General features: G+C 44.6%; 1 protein-coding gene across 1 annotated transcript in view; it reads left to right on the plus strand.

Annotated features, from left to right (window-relative positions):
- The first annotated feature begins 3,043 nt into the window (after window positions 1-3,043).
- LOC140427023 (serine/threonine-protein phosphatase 2A catalytic subunit alpha isoform) overlaps window positions 3,044-16,787 on the plus strand; it is a 29,378-nt gene continuing 15,634 nt past the window's right edge. The window contains exon 1 of the mRNA XM_072512426.1: window positions 3,044-3,385. Within this exon, the coding sequence (XP_072368527.1) occupies window positions 3,284-3,385 (102 nt within the window). The 5' untranslated portion in view covers window positions 3,044-3,283. The remainder of the gene's footprint in view (window positions 3,386-16,787) is intronic.

Here is a 16,787-nt window from a genome sequence, read left to right on the forward strand (position 1 = left end):
CCTTCCGATCTCCCTCGTCACTGCCTGCTTCCTCAATTGGTGCACCAACATCCTGCTCACTTTTTCCCCCTACTCATACACTGCCCCTCTGGCCCTCTGCAGTTGCCCTACCGTCTTCCCCTTGGACACCAACCCGAAGTCCATCTCAAGCCTTCGTCTCTCCTTTAATAGCCCTTCCTCTTGCGCAACTGAGTACCTCCGGTCCACCCTCAAAATCTCATCTACAAGCCTCGCTCTCTCTCCTCTCACTCCACCCTCTTCCTGAGTGCCTGAGTCGAGACAAATTCACCCCTTACTAAGGCTTTAAGTACCTCCCACCCAGCGTGGAGCCCGTGACCTCCCCCATGTCATTCAGCTCTTCGGATGGCCACCCTCACCCTCTCGCACACCCCCTTCTCCACCAACAATCCCACATCTAACTACCACTGTGGCCATTGGGCCTCCCCCTGTACCATTCTTGAATCTACCCAGTACGGCGTGTGGTCAGAGACCACGATCACCGAATACTCCGAAATGGCTCCCCCGTTATTAGTGCCTTATCCATTACAGTCCCTTATCCATGGGTGGCACGGTAGCACAGTGGTTAGCACTGTTGCTTCACAGCGCCAGGGACCCGGGTTCGATTCCCGATGCGGGTGATTGTCTGAGCAGAGTCTGCACGTACTCCCTGTGTTTGTGTGGGTTTCCTCCGGGTGCTCTGGTTTCCTCCCGCAGTCCAAAGATGTGCGGGCTAGGTGGATTGGTCATGCTAATTTACCCTGTAGTGTCCAAAGATTAGGTGGGGTTATGGGGATAGGGTGGAGGTTGTTCGAGCTTCTGGGTTGCTGTAGACTAAAGGAGGTAAGAGATCTGCTTCTCCACAAAACACCTTTATTTCTTTGATCCAACTTCATACACAAATATCCACCAACCTCAGCAGGGGGGTCCATCCGCGAGCAAGCCTTGTTACCAGCCATGGTGGTGGCTGCCACCAGAACCAGGGTAACAGCTCGAAGCCAACCCACCCTCTGTCCCTCCGGATAACGGGGACACGGCTCTGAGATGGACTCAGTTTGGTACCCAAACTGAAGCACTCAGAAGAGGAATCTTTCAGTCACCTTTCAGCGCTCCCTCCAGAAACAAAGGTCCCCAATTTGGTTCACACCATCCGATCCAGTCCCTCGCTCGACTGACATCAGACCGATCGCCAAGTGGCGAAAGGGATTTTCTCGCAACACCGGTACTGGGGATAAACAGGCTTTTTACTTAAGGGGGGGGGGTGCTGTGGGATGTTATGGTGGACATGGGGAATCATCAATTCCATGAAGGACATGGGGGTTCATCAATTCATCTCCCCATGGGCTTTGTGAAGTATGAACTTCCCTATTGCGCAGGCGGCAGCTCGCCCAATGGGAAACAAACAGCAGGAGATTAAATCCCACTACTTCAAACCGGGCAGGTATTCTGCAGGTCCCCAAGCTTGTCCGTTATGTAAATCATAGAATTTACAGTGCAGAAGGAGGCCATTCGGCCCATCGAGTCTGCACCGGCTCTTGGAACACCTCCACCCTATCCCATAACCCAGCAACCCCACCCAACACTAAGGGCAATTTTGGACATCAAGGGCAATTTATCATGGCCAATCCACCTAACCTGCACATCTTTGGACTGTGGGAGGAAACCGGAGCACCGGGAGGAAACCCACGCACACACGGGGAGAATGTGCAGACTCCGCACAGACAGTGACCCAAGCCAGAATCGAACCTGGGACCCTGGAGCTGTGAAGCAATTGTGCTATCCACAATGCTACCGTGCTGCCCGGTAGATAGGAGGGTTTTTTTTTGTTCATGGGACAGGCTGTGCCAGCATTTATTGCACATCCTCAATTGCCCTTGAGGTGGCAGTTAAGTGTCACCCACATTGCTGTGGATCTGGGGTCACATGTAGGCCAGACCAGGCAAGGATGGCAGATTTCCTTCTCCAAAGGACATTAGTGAACCAGATAGGTTTTTACGATAATCATCAATGGTTTCATGGTCATCATTAGACTTTAATTCCAGATTTTATTGCATTGGGTCTCTGGTTCACTAGTCCAGTGACAATACTACGCCACCGCTTCCCCTCCATGGTATGATGTTGGAAGACCCATCTTGGTGAGAGGTTATTTCCACAATAAATGTCATTGGAAAAGGTAAATTTGGTGCTATTGAGATTAATCATTGAAACATTTTACACCGCCGAAATTAAATTCCAACTCTCCTGCCAGAAAAAAAGCCCAATTTTTATTACAGGAATGTCGATTTCATCTCCTAGCAATTCAAATGGAAATATTCAGAAAGCAGAAGTGACAATGTTCTCTCGATGTAATTATTGAACTTAACTACAGGTTGTTTAAGTGGGGTTCACGGTATCAACGAGCACCTCCGAAACCAAAACTTGAATGTTGAAATAAAGTCAGAATTTCACTTAACAGTGCAAAATGCACTCCCTTTAAGGACAGTACGACGCCTTACAACACCACGTCCAACAGGTTTGTTTCGAATCACTGGCTTTCAGAGCACTGCTCCTTCTTCAGGTGAAGGTGTTGTAAGACTTCTTACTGTGCTCATCCCAGTCCAACGCAGGCACCTCCACATCATCCCTTTCAGGAGTTTAACAACGAATTCGTTGTTAATAATGTGCAGCATTCGTAAACTAAAACTGTACTGGAGTCCACTTTTCACGTGAGTTGGATGCGTGTGTATGTGGGAGAGGCGGTCGAGTGACACACAGGTTGCAGCGATTACAATACTGTGCCCTGGCCGTACCTTACTGGGGAGGGTGCCGGAGCGCGTTTGCGCGGAGCTGGACTGGGAAGTCCCACCCTGGCCGGGGAGGGAGCCGGAATGCGCCTGCGCGGATTTGGACTGGGAGCGACCCGCCCTGGCCGGGGAGGATGCCGGAGTACGCCTGCGCGGAGCTGGAGCTGCCTGCGAGGGGCTGATTGCAGGTTGGCGGCCATTTTGTGGAGGAGGAATCCGGAGCAGGGGGAGGGTGGGGGGAATCGAAAGAGGAGGAGCAGAGGGCTTGGGATCGGATCCCGACGGCAGCTCGCTGCACCGGCTCCACAGCAACCTTCGGGGCCTCGCCGCTGCTGGACAGTCTTTTTTTTTTTAAAAAAAAAGTTATTTATATATTTTTCAAATAAACGGGGGGGGAATCGAGGAGGAGGGGTGTGTGTGGATACTGCTCTTTGACATAAGATCCAACTCTGCCGGCCTGTGCGAGTCAGTTGCTCCAGCGGGTGATCGGGGTAAAGTGAGCCATGGATGAGAAGGCGTTCACCAAGGAGCTGGACCAGTGGATCGAGCAGCTCAATGACTGCAAGCAGCTGACAGAGAGCCAAGTGAAGACGCTATGTGAGAAGGTGAGGGCCGCGGGCCGGCTTTATCTCTAAACCCCTCTTTGAACGAGCGGCCAGTGGGTGGTGACTCGGGTTTGAGTGCCCGCCGGGCGGCCGAGTGCCCGAGCCTCGGGAGGAAAAGGTCGATTGACTCCAGGCTATAAAGCGGCTTTATCGCCGGGTTTCGTTACCCTAACACGAGGATTAACCGAAAGAATTGAGCGACGTCCGGGCTTCCAGGACGGGGATGATGGGGGTGGGGGAAGCCGGCATTTGTTTGGTGCAGAAACTCTAAACCTAAAATGGCGCCTTCCGGGGCTGCGCTTTCCAGCGGCTGGAAGCGAGCAAGAGAAATCCATTACTGTGGGAGAGCATAGCTTCAAATTCTATCCCACCCTTACCAAAACCACTATCATTGTTCACCGTATTTTATATCCCCCCCCCCCCCCATTTCATTATCTAGTAGAACAATTCGGAATTGGTGTTTTATCATCTTGGTTTTAACTTTCTTCTTTGCGATCCTGGAAGTTACAATGTATCTCGAGGACGGCTCTGAAATTCGGCATCAGTGTCTGTCGCTCACTCGGTATTTTTTGTGTGTATGTCTATTATGTTACGGAAAGTATACGATTATTTGAATACGTAACCGGGGAGAGGAGGAGGAAGTGACAAATCATATTGTCTAACCAAATGATCAGGTACTGCATTAAGCATCCTAAATGGATTACACTGGTGAAACGAAAGAATACAGCCTTTTGTCCTGTAAATTATAGTGTAGTTCAGTTACGTTTAGGGTTTCTCCTTATTAAAATATTAATGTTAATGCCAGGTATTATGTTTGTCTGGAAACATTTATGATATTTTGTTTCGATTTACATATTAATCCAACTATCATGCCACATTTGGTTCTTCACAGGAGTTTAATGGGTGCAGATTCATAACTTGGGCACAGATAATATTTTTGGCATTGAATGCTGTTCACTTAACAATGGGTGTGCCATTACATCATTAAACAGTTCTTGGTATGTAAGGTGTACACTTTTAAAGACAAATTGAAGAATGGAATGTACATGCTTGCATTTTCAGTGTACTGTCCTGTTTCCTCCGTAACTTAAATTGAAAACCATTAAAGCTAGCTTTTTTGATATTGTTACCTTTCAGCAATAGGTATTTTAAAAAAATATATCATTGACCGTTTTATTTAGAAATCAAGTGGCAAGTATTTCCTAACATTTAACCTGGAAATAAGTCAATATAAATTGTGGAGGCGTTGGTGATGATGTTTCAAAAGTCACTGGAGTCATGAAAAGTACCAGCGGATTGGAAAATCGCTGTTGTAACCCCCCTGTTCAAGAAGGGAACAAGGAAAAAGATGGAAAATTATAGGCCAATTAGCCTAACCTCGGTTGTTGGCAAGATTCTAGAATCCATTGTTAAGGATGAGATTTCTAAATTCTTGGAAGTGCAGGGTCGGATTAGGACAAGTCAGCATGGATTTAGTAAGGGGAGGTCTTGCCTGACAAACCTGTTAGAGTTCTTTGAAGAGATAACAAATAGGTTAGACCAAGGAGAGCCAATGGATGTTATCTATCTAGACTTCCAAAAGGCCTTTGATAAGGTGCCTCACTGGAGACTGCTGAGTAAAATAAGGGCCCATGGTATTCGAGGCAAGGTACTAACATGGATTGACGACTGGCTGTCAGGCAGAAGGCAGAGAGTTGGGATAAAAGGTTCTTTTTTGGAATGGCAACCGGTGACGAGTGGTGTCCCGCAGGGTTCAGTGTTGGGGCCACAGCTGTTCTCTTTATATATTAACGATCTAGATGACAGGACTGAGGGCATTCTGGCTAAGTTTGCTGATGATACAAAGATAGGTGGAGGGGCAGGTAGTATGGAGGAGGTGGGGAGGCTGCAGAAAGATTTAGACAGTTTAGGAGAGTTGTCCAAGAAATGGCTGATGAAATTCAACGTGGGCAAGTGCGAGGTCTTGCACTTTGGAAAAAAGAATAGAGGCGTGGACTATTTTCTAAACGGTGACAAAATTCATAATGCTGAAGTGCAAAGGGACTTGGGAGTCCTAGTCCAAGATTCTCTAAAGGTAAACTTGCAGGTTGAGTCCGTAATTAAGAAAGCAAATGCAATGTTGTCATTCATCTCAAGAGGCTTGGAATATAAAAGCAGGGATGTACTTCTGAAGCTTTACAAAGCATTAGTTAGGCCCCATTTAGAATACTGTGAGCAATTTTGGGCCCCACACCTCAGGAAGGACATACTGGCACTGGAGCGGGTCCAGCGGAGATTCACACGGATGATCCCAGGAATGGTAGGCCTAACATACGATGAAGGTCTGAGGATCCTGGGATTATATTCATTGGAGTTTAGGAGGTTGAGGGGAGATCTAATAGAAACTTACAAGATAATGAATGGCTTAGATAGGGTGGATGTAGGGAAGTTGTTTCCATTAGCAGGGGAGACTAGGACCCGGGGGCACAGCCTTAGAATAAAAGGGAGTCACTTTAGAACAGAGATGAGGAGAAATTTCTTCAGCCAGAGAGTGGTGGGTCTGTGGAATTCATTGCCACAGAGGGCAGTGGAGGCCGGGACGTTGAGTGTCTTTAAGACAGAAGTTGATAAATTCTTGATTTCTCGAGGAATTAAGGGCTATGGAGAGAGCGCGGGTAAATGGAGTTGAAATCAGCCATGATTGAATGGTGGAGTGGACTCGATGGGCCGAATGGCCTTACTTCCACTCCTATGTCTTATGGCACTAGCCCCCATTTTTTTTCATATAAATATTTTTATTCTCCTTTTCACATTTTTAGCATATTTATAACAACAAATAATTAACAATAACAACAAATGCAATGGCGATCCACTAGCCCCCATTTCTATAGGATTCTAAATTCAGGATGTGATTTGTACTGCAAATCGATTTTTAATAGCTTTTTGAGGGGGGGGCAGTGCTGAGCCATAGTTACTATCATAGTAAAAAAAAAATTGATGAGTGTGGCTGAGCTGATCTTAACATTTAGTTGCCAATGATCCCACATGTGAATTTCCTCTGACTAAAATGGTGACATTTCTCAATATTGCTGCTGTTCAACTAAAACCTTTTTTTAAACCTTGGGTCAAGCATCAACGTGCGATTTAAAAAGAATGGTAGTTGACTGGTTAGTAATGCACTGCACAGCCAACCTTTATTCAACTTATCCATGTGGCTGAGGTTTGTAATTTTGTCAGTCCACAACAGCAACTTAGGTTAAAAGGTGTTAGATAATTATAATACGTCCTAGGGCATTCAAAGAACATTGCAGTGTGGCACTGAGCCCCAAGGTTATGCCAGATGATAAAAGGCTTGGCCAGAGTGGTAGGTTTCAAGGAGTGCCTCTAAAGTTGGAAAGCAAGGTAAAGAAATTTAGGAAGGACATTTCAAACCTTGGGCCCCAGGCAACTGAAGGAGCAGCTACCACTGGGCGGCTGATTTAAATCCGGGATGCTCAAGAGGCCAGAATTACTTGAATGCAAATATTTTGAGAGGTTGTGGGCTGAAGGAGATTCCAGAGATAAGTGAGTGTTAAGGCCATGGGGGGGGATGATTTTATAACAAGGATGCGGATCTTAAAGTCCAGCTGGGAGCCAATGGAAGTCAGAGAGCAAAAGGTAATAGGCAAATGGGACTTATAATAATCTTTATTGTCACAAGTAGGCTTACATTAACACTGCAATGAAATTACTGTGGAAAGACCCTAGTCGCCACATTTCGGCGCCTGGTCGGGTACACTGACGGAGAATTTAGAATATCCAATTCACCTAACAATACTTCTTTTGTGACTTGTGGGAGGAAACTGGAGCACCCGGAGGAATCCCATGCAGACACCGGCAGTACGTGATGACTCAGCACAGACAGTGACCCAAGATGGGAATTGAACCTGGGACCCTGGAGCTGTGAAGCAACGGTGCTAACCACTGTGCTACCGTGCCACCCACTTTGTGTGAATTAAGGCTCGGGCAGCAGAGATTTGCATGTCATCATGTTTACAGAGGGTAGAATGCTGTAACAGTCAAGTCTAGAGGTAAGGCATGAATTACGGTTTCAGCACCGGATGAGACGGGTAATGTTACAGAAGTAACATGGGATGGCACAGTGGTTAGCACCAATGCCTCACAGCGCCGGGGATCCAGGTTCAATTCCAGCCTTGGGTGACTCTGTGGAGTTTGCGCATTCTTCCAATGACTGCGTGGGTTTCCTCCGGGTGCTCTGGTTTCCTCCCACAGTCCACAGATGTGCAGGTAGTGGAGAGGGCCGAGGTAGGCTACTCTTTTTCAGCAGATCGGTACAGATTCAATGGACTGAAGGATCACCTTCTGCACTGTAAGAATTCTATGATTCTAAGTAGAAAGAGGTGGTCTTGGTGATGGCATGAATATGGGGTTGGAAGCTTATCTTGGGAATCAGCTGTATTCCAGCATTGTAGTACCATACATTATTAATCTTCTACTCTAAAATGTGTTTTTATAACACAAAAACAAATTCTGCAGATGCTGGGAATCTGAAATAAAACAAATAAATGAGTTTCAAATTCCTAGGGGTGCACATCTCCAAAAATTTGTCTTGGTCCACCTACGTCGACACTACCACCAAGAAAGCGCTCAGGAAACTAAGGAAATTCGACTTGTCCACATTAACCCATACCAACTTTTACAGATGCACCATAGAAGGCATCCTATCGGGCTGCATCACAACCTGGTATGGCAACTGCTCGGCCCAGGACCGCAAAAAACTTCAGAGAGTTGTGAACACCGCCCAGTCCATCACACAAACCTGCCTCCCATCCATTGACTTCATCTACACCTCCCGCTGCCTGGGGAAAGCGGGCAGCATAATCAAAGATCCCTCCCACCCCGGCTTACTCGCTCTTCCACCATCTTCCATCGGGCAGGAGATACAGAAGTCTGAGAAAACGCACGAACAGACTCAAAAACAGCTTCTTCCCCACTGTCACCAGACCCCTAAATGACCCTCTTATGGACTGACCTCATTAACACTACACCCTGTATGCTTCATCTGATGCCAGTGCTTATGTAGGTGCATTGTATATGTTGTATTGCCCTATTATGTATTTTCTTTTCTTCCCTTTTCTTCCCATGTATTTAATGATCTGTTGCGCTGCTCGCAGAAAAATACTTTTCACTGTACCTCGGTACACGGGACAATAAACAAATCCAATCCAAAATATTGAAAAAACTCAGCTGGTCTGGCAGCATCTGGAAAGCGAAACAGTTAATGTTTCGAGTACATAAGACTGCAGAGCAAATATACTTTATGAATGCAATACTTCAGGTTGAATATCCCTTATCCAAAATGCTTGGGAACGAGTGTGTATCGGGATTTTGGAATGTAGTGTGCAGGTGTTGCATGCGTTGGGAACTGCGCATGCGTGGAACGTTGGGAACTCCGTATGTGTGGCGCGCGTTGGGATTGCGCGTGCGAGTTGGGAATTGCGCAGATGTGGCGTGCTCGAAAAAAATTTGGATTTCGTAATTTTTCAGTTTTTGGAATTTTGGGTAAGGGATGCTCAACCTGTATTAATTTTACAAGTGCAAATTAAAGGAGTTTTGATCTCATATGCTTTTTCTTACATACGAACTAGGAGCAGGAGCAGGCCATCTAGCTCCTCGAGCTTGCTCCGCCATTCAATGAAGTCATGGCTGATCTTTTATGGACTCAGCACCACTTTCCGGCCCAAACAACATAACCCTTAATCCCTTTATTCTTCAAAAAACTATCTATCTTTATCTTAAAAGCATTTAATGAAGGAGCCTCAACTGCTTCACTGGGCAAGGAATTCCATAGATTCACACCCCTTTGGGTGAAGAAGTTCCTCCTAAACTCAGTCCTAAATCTACTTCCCCTTATTTTGAGGCTATGCCCCCTAGCTCTGCTTTCACCCGCCAGTGGAAACAACCTGCCCACATCTATCCTATCTATTCCCTTCATAATTTTATATGTTTCTATAAGATCCCCCCCATATCCTTCTAAATTCCAACGAGTATATTTCTCAGTGAAGATAGAAATAATAAATTATTGTACAGTTTATGCTGGTGATTGATTACCTGTAGTGAGTGGGTCGCATGAGTGGCCCTCCATTATCTGTAGTGAGTGTGCGGCATGGTGGCACAGTGGTTAGCACTGCTGCCTCACAGCTCCAGGGAACCGGGTTCAATTCTGGCCTCGAGTGACTGTCTTTGTGGAGTTTGCACTTTCTCCTTGTGTCTGTATGGGTTTCCGGGTGCTCCGGTTTCCTCCCACAGTGCGGGTTAGGTGGTTGGCCATGCTAAATTGCCCCTTAGTGTCCAACAGCGTAGGTTGGGTTTTGGGGATAAGGTGGAGGCAAGGACCTAAGTAGAGTGCACTTTCCAAGGGCCAGTGCAGACTAGCTGGGTCGATGTAAATAGCTCAGTGGGCCGCAAGATTGAAATCTGGCTTGTTAATGAACCATGGCCCTATGAATAAGATTGAATTCATGCCACATATTTCATAATGAATTACAGAAAGTGGTTAATCATATAGTAATAGAATGGTCATCAATTTAAAATGGTTAAAAACAAAATAAATATTTGTGCTTTGGGTGTCGAGGGAGCTCACAGTCAATGTTTTGTGCAATCAACATACAACTCACTTCACTTGCTCTTGCTTTAAGTGTGTATCTCTTCAGTCATGCTGGTAGGGAAAAAAACTGGATGGAAATCAATGGAATGTGGCAACCCTGCTCATGGGCAACCATCAACAAGGACCACATACAGCTGCCTGTGGTCCCTGGGCCACAGGCTGCCCACCACTGGTTTAAGCCTTTAAGTGCTAGCTTGGCTCAGTTGCCATAAAGGGTTAGGGGCAATGTTTTAAGCTGCACATTATGCACAAGTTGATTCCTTTGTTACTAAGCAGCCACACAAAAAAGTCTGAAGGGCCTACACACCTAAATAAATTGGTCACAAATGACAAGATTAGAGAGTACATTGGTTAGGGTTTGCACCTCACTCTGACTTGCATACAGAATCAAGGCTTAATACCTACAAGATTGCTGCACTGTCAGATGTGCCACCTTTTGAATGAAACATTAAACTGGTGCCTTGTCTATCTCGGGCCATGAACTATGCAATTTGACAGTTGTGCTTTTATCTACATTAAACTGGACTTCATGGGTGATTTATCAGATGAAAATTGCTCTGGGGTGTACGGAGTGACTTGATGAAGTGCTGTTCATATGGTCTATCCATTTTCTTAATGAAGGAATAAATGGAGTTGAATATTTTAATGCATCAATATCAAGTTACGTCAAATCCAAATTAAGTGCTGTGGCATCAGAATAAAGCTTTGGCTGCATATCTGTGTCATGGATTATAGCAACAAACTGGATGTGTGAAAGTGTGATTGAAAGCAGTTGAGTAATTGTGATAAAATATGAATCTATGCTTCTACCCTCGCTGGGTCAGGTCCATGCTAATGTTATGTATGATTCAAGAAGTCACCCTAAAATCAGCACTTGTACCATTGACACATGCCAGTGCATAATGAATGCTTTGCTTATTTTTGTAAATTGTGGTTTCCATTTGTTTGAAGACCTACATATCTGATGTTTTCCGAATAAATGGTTTTGATTACAGTGGATTTTCTATTCCTGTTAAATCTGTTGGGCGTTGTTCAGGTTTATAAACTTCAAAGAATACCTTTTGAATCACTTAATTTTGAGGTACTTGTGCCTTTAAAAATCTAGCCATAGGGTTAATATTTAAACCAGAAGAAAAAAGATATAGGCATGGCTATAAAGTAAGCATAAATGGGCTGATTTGCTAGATTGTTCACATGTCATCTTCCTGTTAAGTGCAGCAGTTTCCAACCTTTTTAATTGAAGAGTCTTTTTAAAGAAAGATTTGCCTAAAATAAGTGGAACCTGCAAGACCAAAATTTGGCGTTTCTAAGCTACATCTTGGCAAATTGCCAAATTCCTCTGATAATTTGGGATATTTAGGTAGTGTCTCGAATCCAGCCGTCTGAAGACAGATTTTCTGATGTGCCATGCATCAATTTTAATTGAGTAAAATATTTAAAAACCCATACCTGAACAATTTGGCTTTGCGCTGCATTGACACAAAGTGGCACCAGACTAGTTGTACACTTTGCTAATTGTGCGCCACTCTATTCCCATACTTCAAGCAACCCTGACCCGAACGTCCCATGGCCGGAAATCCAGCAAGATTTGAAATCCGGCATTGCCTTGGTTCCGAGTTGCTGGCTTTTAGGAATTCTATCTGTATAATGAACAGAAGAAAGAACTAACTTAAGCGATCTTTAAAATAAACTTAAAATGCATTGAATTAAGAGAATATTTTTGATTATTAATTCTTGTGATTATTATTTAAAAAGCTTCTAATAGCACATTCATAATTTACATCTGATATATTGGAAACAATAATGGTCAAAACTATAAAAGCTGTTGCATGAATCAAATTATAACCACAGTGTAGCTATACTAATTGATTTGCCTTTCTCCTCGCAATAAAAACATGACAATTAATTATTTTTCATGTCAATCCCATCCACCTGAAAATGGTTGGGAGCCACAAATTGGATGTTAAATAGCCACATGGTGGCACAGTGGTTAGCACTGCTGCTTCACGGTGCCGAGTTCCCAGGTTCGATCCCGGCCCTGAATTGGATTGGATTATTGTCACGTGTACCGTGGTACAGTGAAAAGTATTTTTCTGCAAGCAGCTCATCAGATCATTAAGTACATGAGAAGAAAAGGGAATAAAAGAAAATACATAATAGGGCAACACAACATATACAATGTATATTTCTGTGCAGTTGCTGTGCAGTTTGCACATTCTCCCCGTGTCTGCGTCACTTCCACAAGTCAAAAGATGTTCAGGATAGGTGTACTGGCTACGCTTAATTGGAAAAAAATTGAAGACTGCACTATTGCGTGTTTATTTGTGAAACAGGAAAGTACAATATTGCCTTTGTTTTGGTTGGAGGAAAAGAAGAGGGGTGGTATTGAATGTTGCTTGACTGGTGCATGTAATTTTTTATTCGTGGACGGCTGTCTTAACAGGAAGTCAATGGCATAGTAGTGATGTTGCTAGAATTACTCACCCACAACCCAACACCAAAATATATTGGCTGTATGTTGATCTACTAGCACACACTTCCAGAACACGAGCCAAGATCTGGACAGGTGGTCTCGTGTGGTAATTAGCAGAACCAATGCACTGCTTCACTTGGCCTGATCTAACCAACAGGAGAGTACTGTTGTTCAAACTGGCTCTGGAGCTGCCACACAAACGTGGTAGACAGTCACTTCCGAGAAGTCATGAGGATTATTTCTGGAACTTTAAGACCAACAAGTGCCTTCCTGTGCTAGCACACTTTCCCTGGCAATATCAGGAAGTTCACTGAAAGCAAGTGTACATATAAATTATTTGATCCATGGTCAAATGCTGCACATATTTTGAGGGGTCTTAAACAATCCTATTGCTTGTGTTTAAACAAGATTTGGGCTGCAGTCGGTCCTTTCTAAATCTGTCCATTAATTAGGTGCAGTGTTTGAAACTGGATTTAGTATTCATTAAAAACCCAACAGCTGTGGGCAGCACAGTGGCGCAGTGGGTTAGCCCTGCAGCCTCACGGCGCCGAGGTCCCAGGTTCGATCCCGGCTCTGGGTCACTGTCTGTGTGGAGTTTGCACATTCTCCGCGTGTTTGTTTGGGTTTCGCCCCCGCAACCCAAAGATGTGCAGGCTAGGTGGATTGGCCACGCTAAATTGCCCCTTAATTGGAAAAAATGAATTGGGTACTCTAAATTTATAAATAAAAACCAACAGCTTCTGACCTTGGTGTGACGATCAGTAAATGCTATATGGTTGACTGCTAATATCCTCCATAGCCATATACTTGCTATAAGAATTGACAATGAATATGATCTTACCAATGTTGCCTATACACTGATGTTTTTTAAAAAATCAATATATTTGAGCTGTTGGCTACATTTAAAAAAACATCTAAAATATTCACTTCACAATAACCACTTTACCTTTTAGTATCTCGGTTCTATAATTATTTTGACTTGGCATAACTGATTCTGATGAATTGCAGGAGCGAACAGGCAAACTTTGGGGCTAGATAATGCCACAGCACAAACAAAGACGCCAAATGCACTTCATATTGTATCTGGAATGTTTCAAAGCTGAATGCTTTGACTGTCCAAGTTTTCTTCATGGGCCACTTCTTCTATGGAGCTCATGTACCACACGTAGATCATATTTCCAAAAATCGTAACCATCAAATGCAATTTTTTTAATTTAGGATTTATCTGCTTAAAATAAGCAGCCATTTTCAAACTTGGCGACCCAAGACATTTTTTACATTTTATAAGGGCAAATGGTTACGGTATGTTCAGCAATGCTATAACCAGGTCAGAATTCTCAAACCATTTTGACTGAGAAGCTAAATTCTGTATTATGTGATTCTGTGGAAAGGTAAAGAAATTCCGAGCAGTTCAGGATCACTCTAAATGAACATTCCCAGTAGTGTTTTTTAAAAAATTGAGTCAACTAATTCAAGTGTATTCCAAAGCTATAAATTCATAATATTGGAAGTAATGTTGAATAATCACGTGGCCATGACATTTAACTTTTAAGTTAGCCGAAAATAATTGGGCCAGCTAGACCATTTTGTTCTGGGTAATTCACGTGTAATTTTGTTATGCTAAATAAGGTGGGACTAATCTGGTTTATTCTGTTAAGAAATGTATTAAATTTCATTTGGTGACTCCGTTAAAAGCTGGTAAAACTTGCTTCGGTAGTGTCAATAAAAATAATTGAATAATTTCCAATTTTTTCATAGAATTTACAGTGCAGAAGGAGGCCATTCGGCCCATCGAGTCTGCACCGGCTCTTGGAAAGAGCACTATACCCAAGGTTAACACCTCCACCCTATCCCCGTAACCACACCCGACACTAAGGGCAATTTAGCATGGCCAATCCACCTAACCTGCACATCTTTGGACTGTGGGAGGAAACCGGAGCATCCGGAGGAAACCCACGCACACACGGGGCGAATGTGCAGACTCCGCATAGACAGTGACCCAAGCAGGAATCGAACCTGGGTCTCTGGAGCTGTGAAGCAATTGTGCTATCCACAATGCTACCGTGCTGCCCAAATCCTATGAACATTTTTTTTAAATAAAAAGAATGTCTGCCAGTGTCCATCCAGCCATCTAATCTGGTTTAGGACCAGTCATTGCACTATTTAAAGCCAGCCTACACCCCATTAAAGCGGGTGGGGTGCATTATGGTTGAAGCATCTGCGGAAAGTCAATCCACAACTGATTTTGACATAGGAAGGATACAAGGGCGCCATGCCAAGGAAGGCAATGCACTCCAAAATTTTCCAATGTGCACTGGAGGCCATGGTCAAGGAAATTCAGAGGAGAAGAATGTTCTGTACCTAATGGGGGCAAAGAAGTCCTCCAGAAAAGCTCTGCAAAAGCAATGGGAGCTGATGACTGTGGTCACCAATGCCAGGCGTCAAGGCTGAAGACTTGGATGCATTGACACAAAAAGTTTGAAAAAGATAATCGCCAAATGCCATATTCCACTAATTTCAGACTAGCCTCAAACACTGCTCAATCTGCCAAACTCCTATCACTCAACTACCTCCCAACAATCTCTATCAATCAGGACTGATACCTAACATTCATAGCTTCACCTCATCATCACACACTTAGCACTGCTGCAAGCCTCACATAAGCATCTCATAACTTGCACAGACTGCCAGCTATTCAAACATGGCAGCCAAAATATCCATACAGATTGCACACCAATCACTGAAACATTTCCTTTTCTTGACGGAAAAGGTGATGCACAACCAGAGGCAGTAGGTGCTAACGAGCAGGAGACAGGAGCGACTTCCTGTCCTGACCTTCACGGAGGAGGTGGTACGTGATGTCATTGCTTTCAGTTTCAGCAATTGCTGAAACTGTAGCCTGTAGTGAATTTCTCTAGCACTATTGTGTCACTGCAACACAGGCCGGGTCTCTACAGTATAGGAGTATGATGATAACAACTGCTCTGTACGCTAGGATTGTTGACTTGCAGAGGTCTTTGTTGTGATGTAGTCTGCAGAAGGCTGAGCTGGCATAACTGAAGGGATCATGTTAATGGTTGCCTTTTGAGAGAGGCAGCTGCCATGGTGCCCAACATATTCCAGAGTAATTTCTTCAATATGAGGTTGGCTGACCAAGTCTAGGTTGATATCAGTTTTGGCAACATTCAGGGACAGGCTGTGCATCTATTGTATCTAGTATTGTAGAGATTGAGAGTGGCTTGCAAATCTGGTGCAGAGTGGGCAACTAATTTGAACTCCGAAGCTCACAAAAAGCACAGTTTTTGTGATGTCCATAGAATTTACAGTGCAGAAGGAGGCCATACGGCCCATCGAGCCCATGCCTCCACCTTGTCCCAGTAACCCCACCTAACCTTTTTTGGACACCAAGGGCAAATTATCATGGCCAATCCACCTAACCTGCACATCATTGGACTGTGGAAGGAAACCGGAGCACCCGGAGGAAACCCACGCAGACACAGGAAGAACGTGCAGACTCTGCACAGTCAGTGACCCAAGCCTGGAATCGAACCTGGGACCCTGGAGCTGTGAAGCAACTGGACTAACCACTGTGCTACAGTGCTGTTGGCTGAGGAATAAATATTGATCAGGCAACTAAAGATAACTTGTTTTTTGAAATGATGCCATGGGATCATTTGTATTCACTCAATCAGGCAAATGGTGCTTTAGTTTTGCATCTAGGCAGCACGGTAGCATAGTGGTTAGCATAATTGCTTCACAGCTCCAGGGTCCCAGGTTCAATTCCCGGCTTGGGTCACTGTCTGTGCGGAGTTTGCATGTTCTCCCCGTGTGCGCGTGGGTTTCCTCCGGGTGCTCTGGTTTCCTCCCACAGTCCAAAGATGTGCAGGTTAGGTGGGTTGGCCATGCTAAATTGCCCTTAGTGTTGGGTGGGGTTACTAAGGGTTATGGGAAAGGGTGGGGGGGTGGGCTTGGGTAGGGTGCTCTTTCCAAGAGCCGGTGCAGACTCGATGGGCCGAATGGCCTCCTTCTGCACTGTCAATTCTATGATCTCATTCCAAAGACAGCACTTAAGACCGTGCAGTATCGCTAACCCGAACTTCCCCCCACACTGAATTGGAGTGTCACCCTTTTTTTGTGCCCAAGCCCTTAGAGTGGGACTTAAGCCCTTGTTATTCAGAGATGAGCATGCTACCAACCAAACCACGACTCAAAATTAATTTTATTCCCCAAGTATCAGATCAGTTACCCAATGGGTGTGTCTTTGATATCCTAAACTTCACATC

The sequence above is a fragment of the Scyliorhinus torazame genome, chromosome 7, assembly GCF_047496885.1.
Source record: "Scyliorhinus torazame isolate Kashiwa2021f chromosome 7, sScyTor2.1, whole genome shotgun sequence".
Taxonomy (NCBI): domain Eukaryota; kingdom Metazoa; phylum Chordata; class Chondrichthyes; order Carcharhiniformes; family Scyliorhinidae; genus Scyliorhinus; species Scyliorhinus torazame.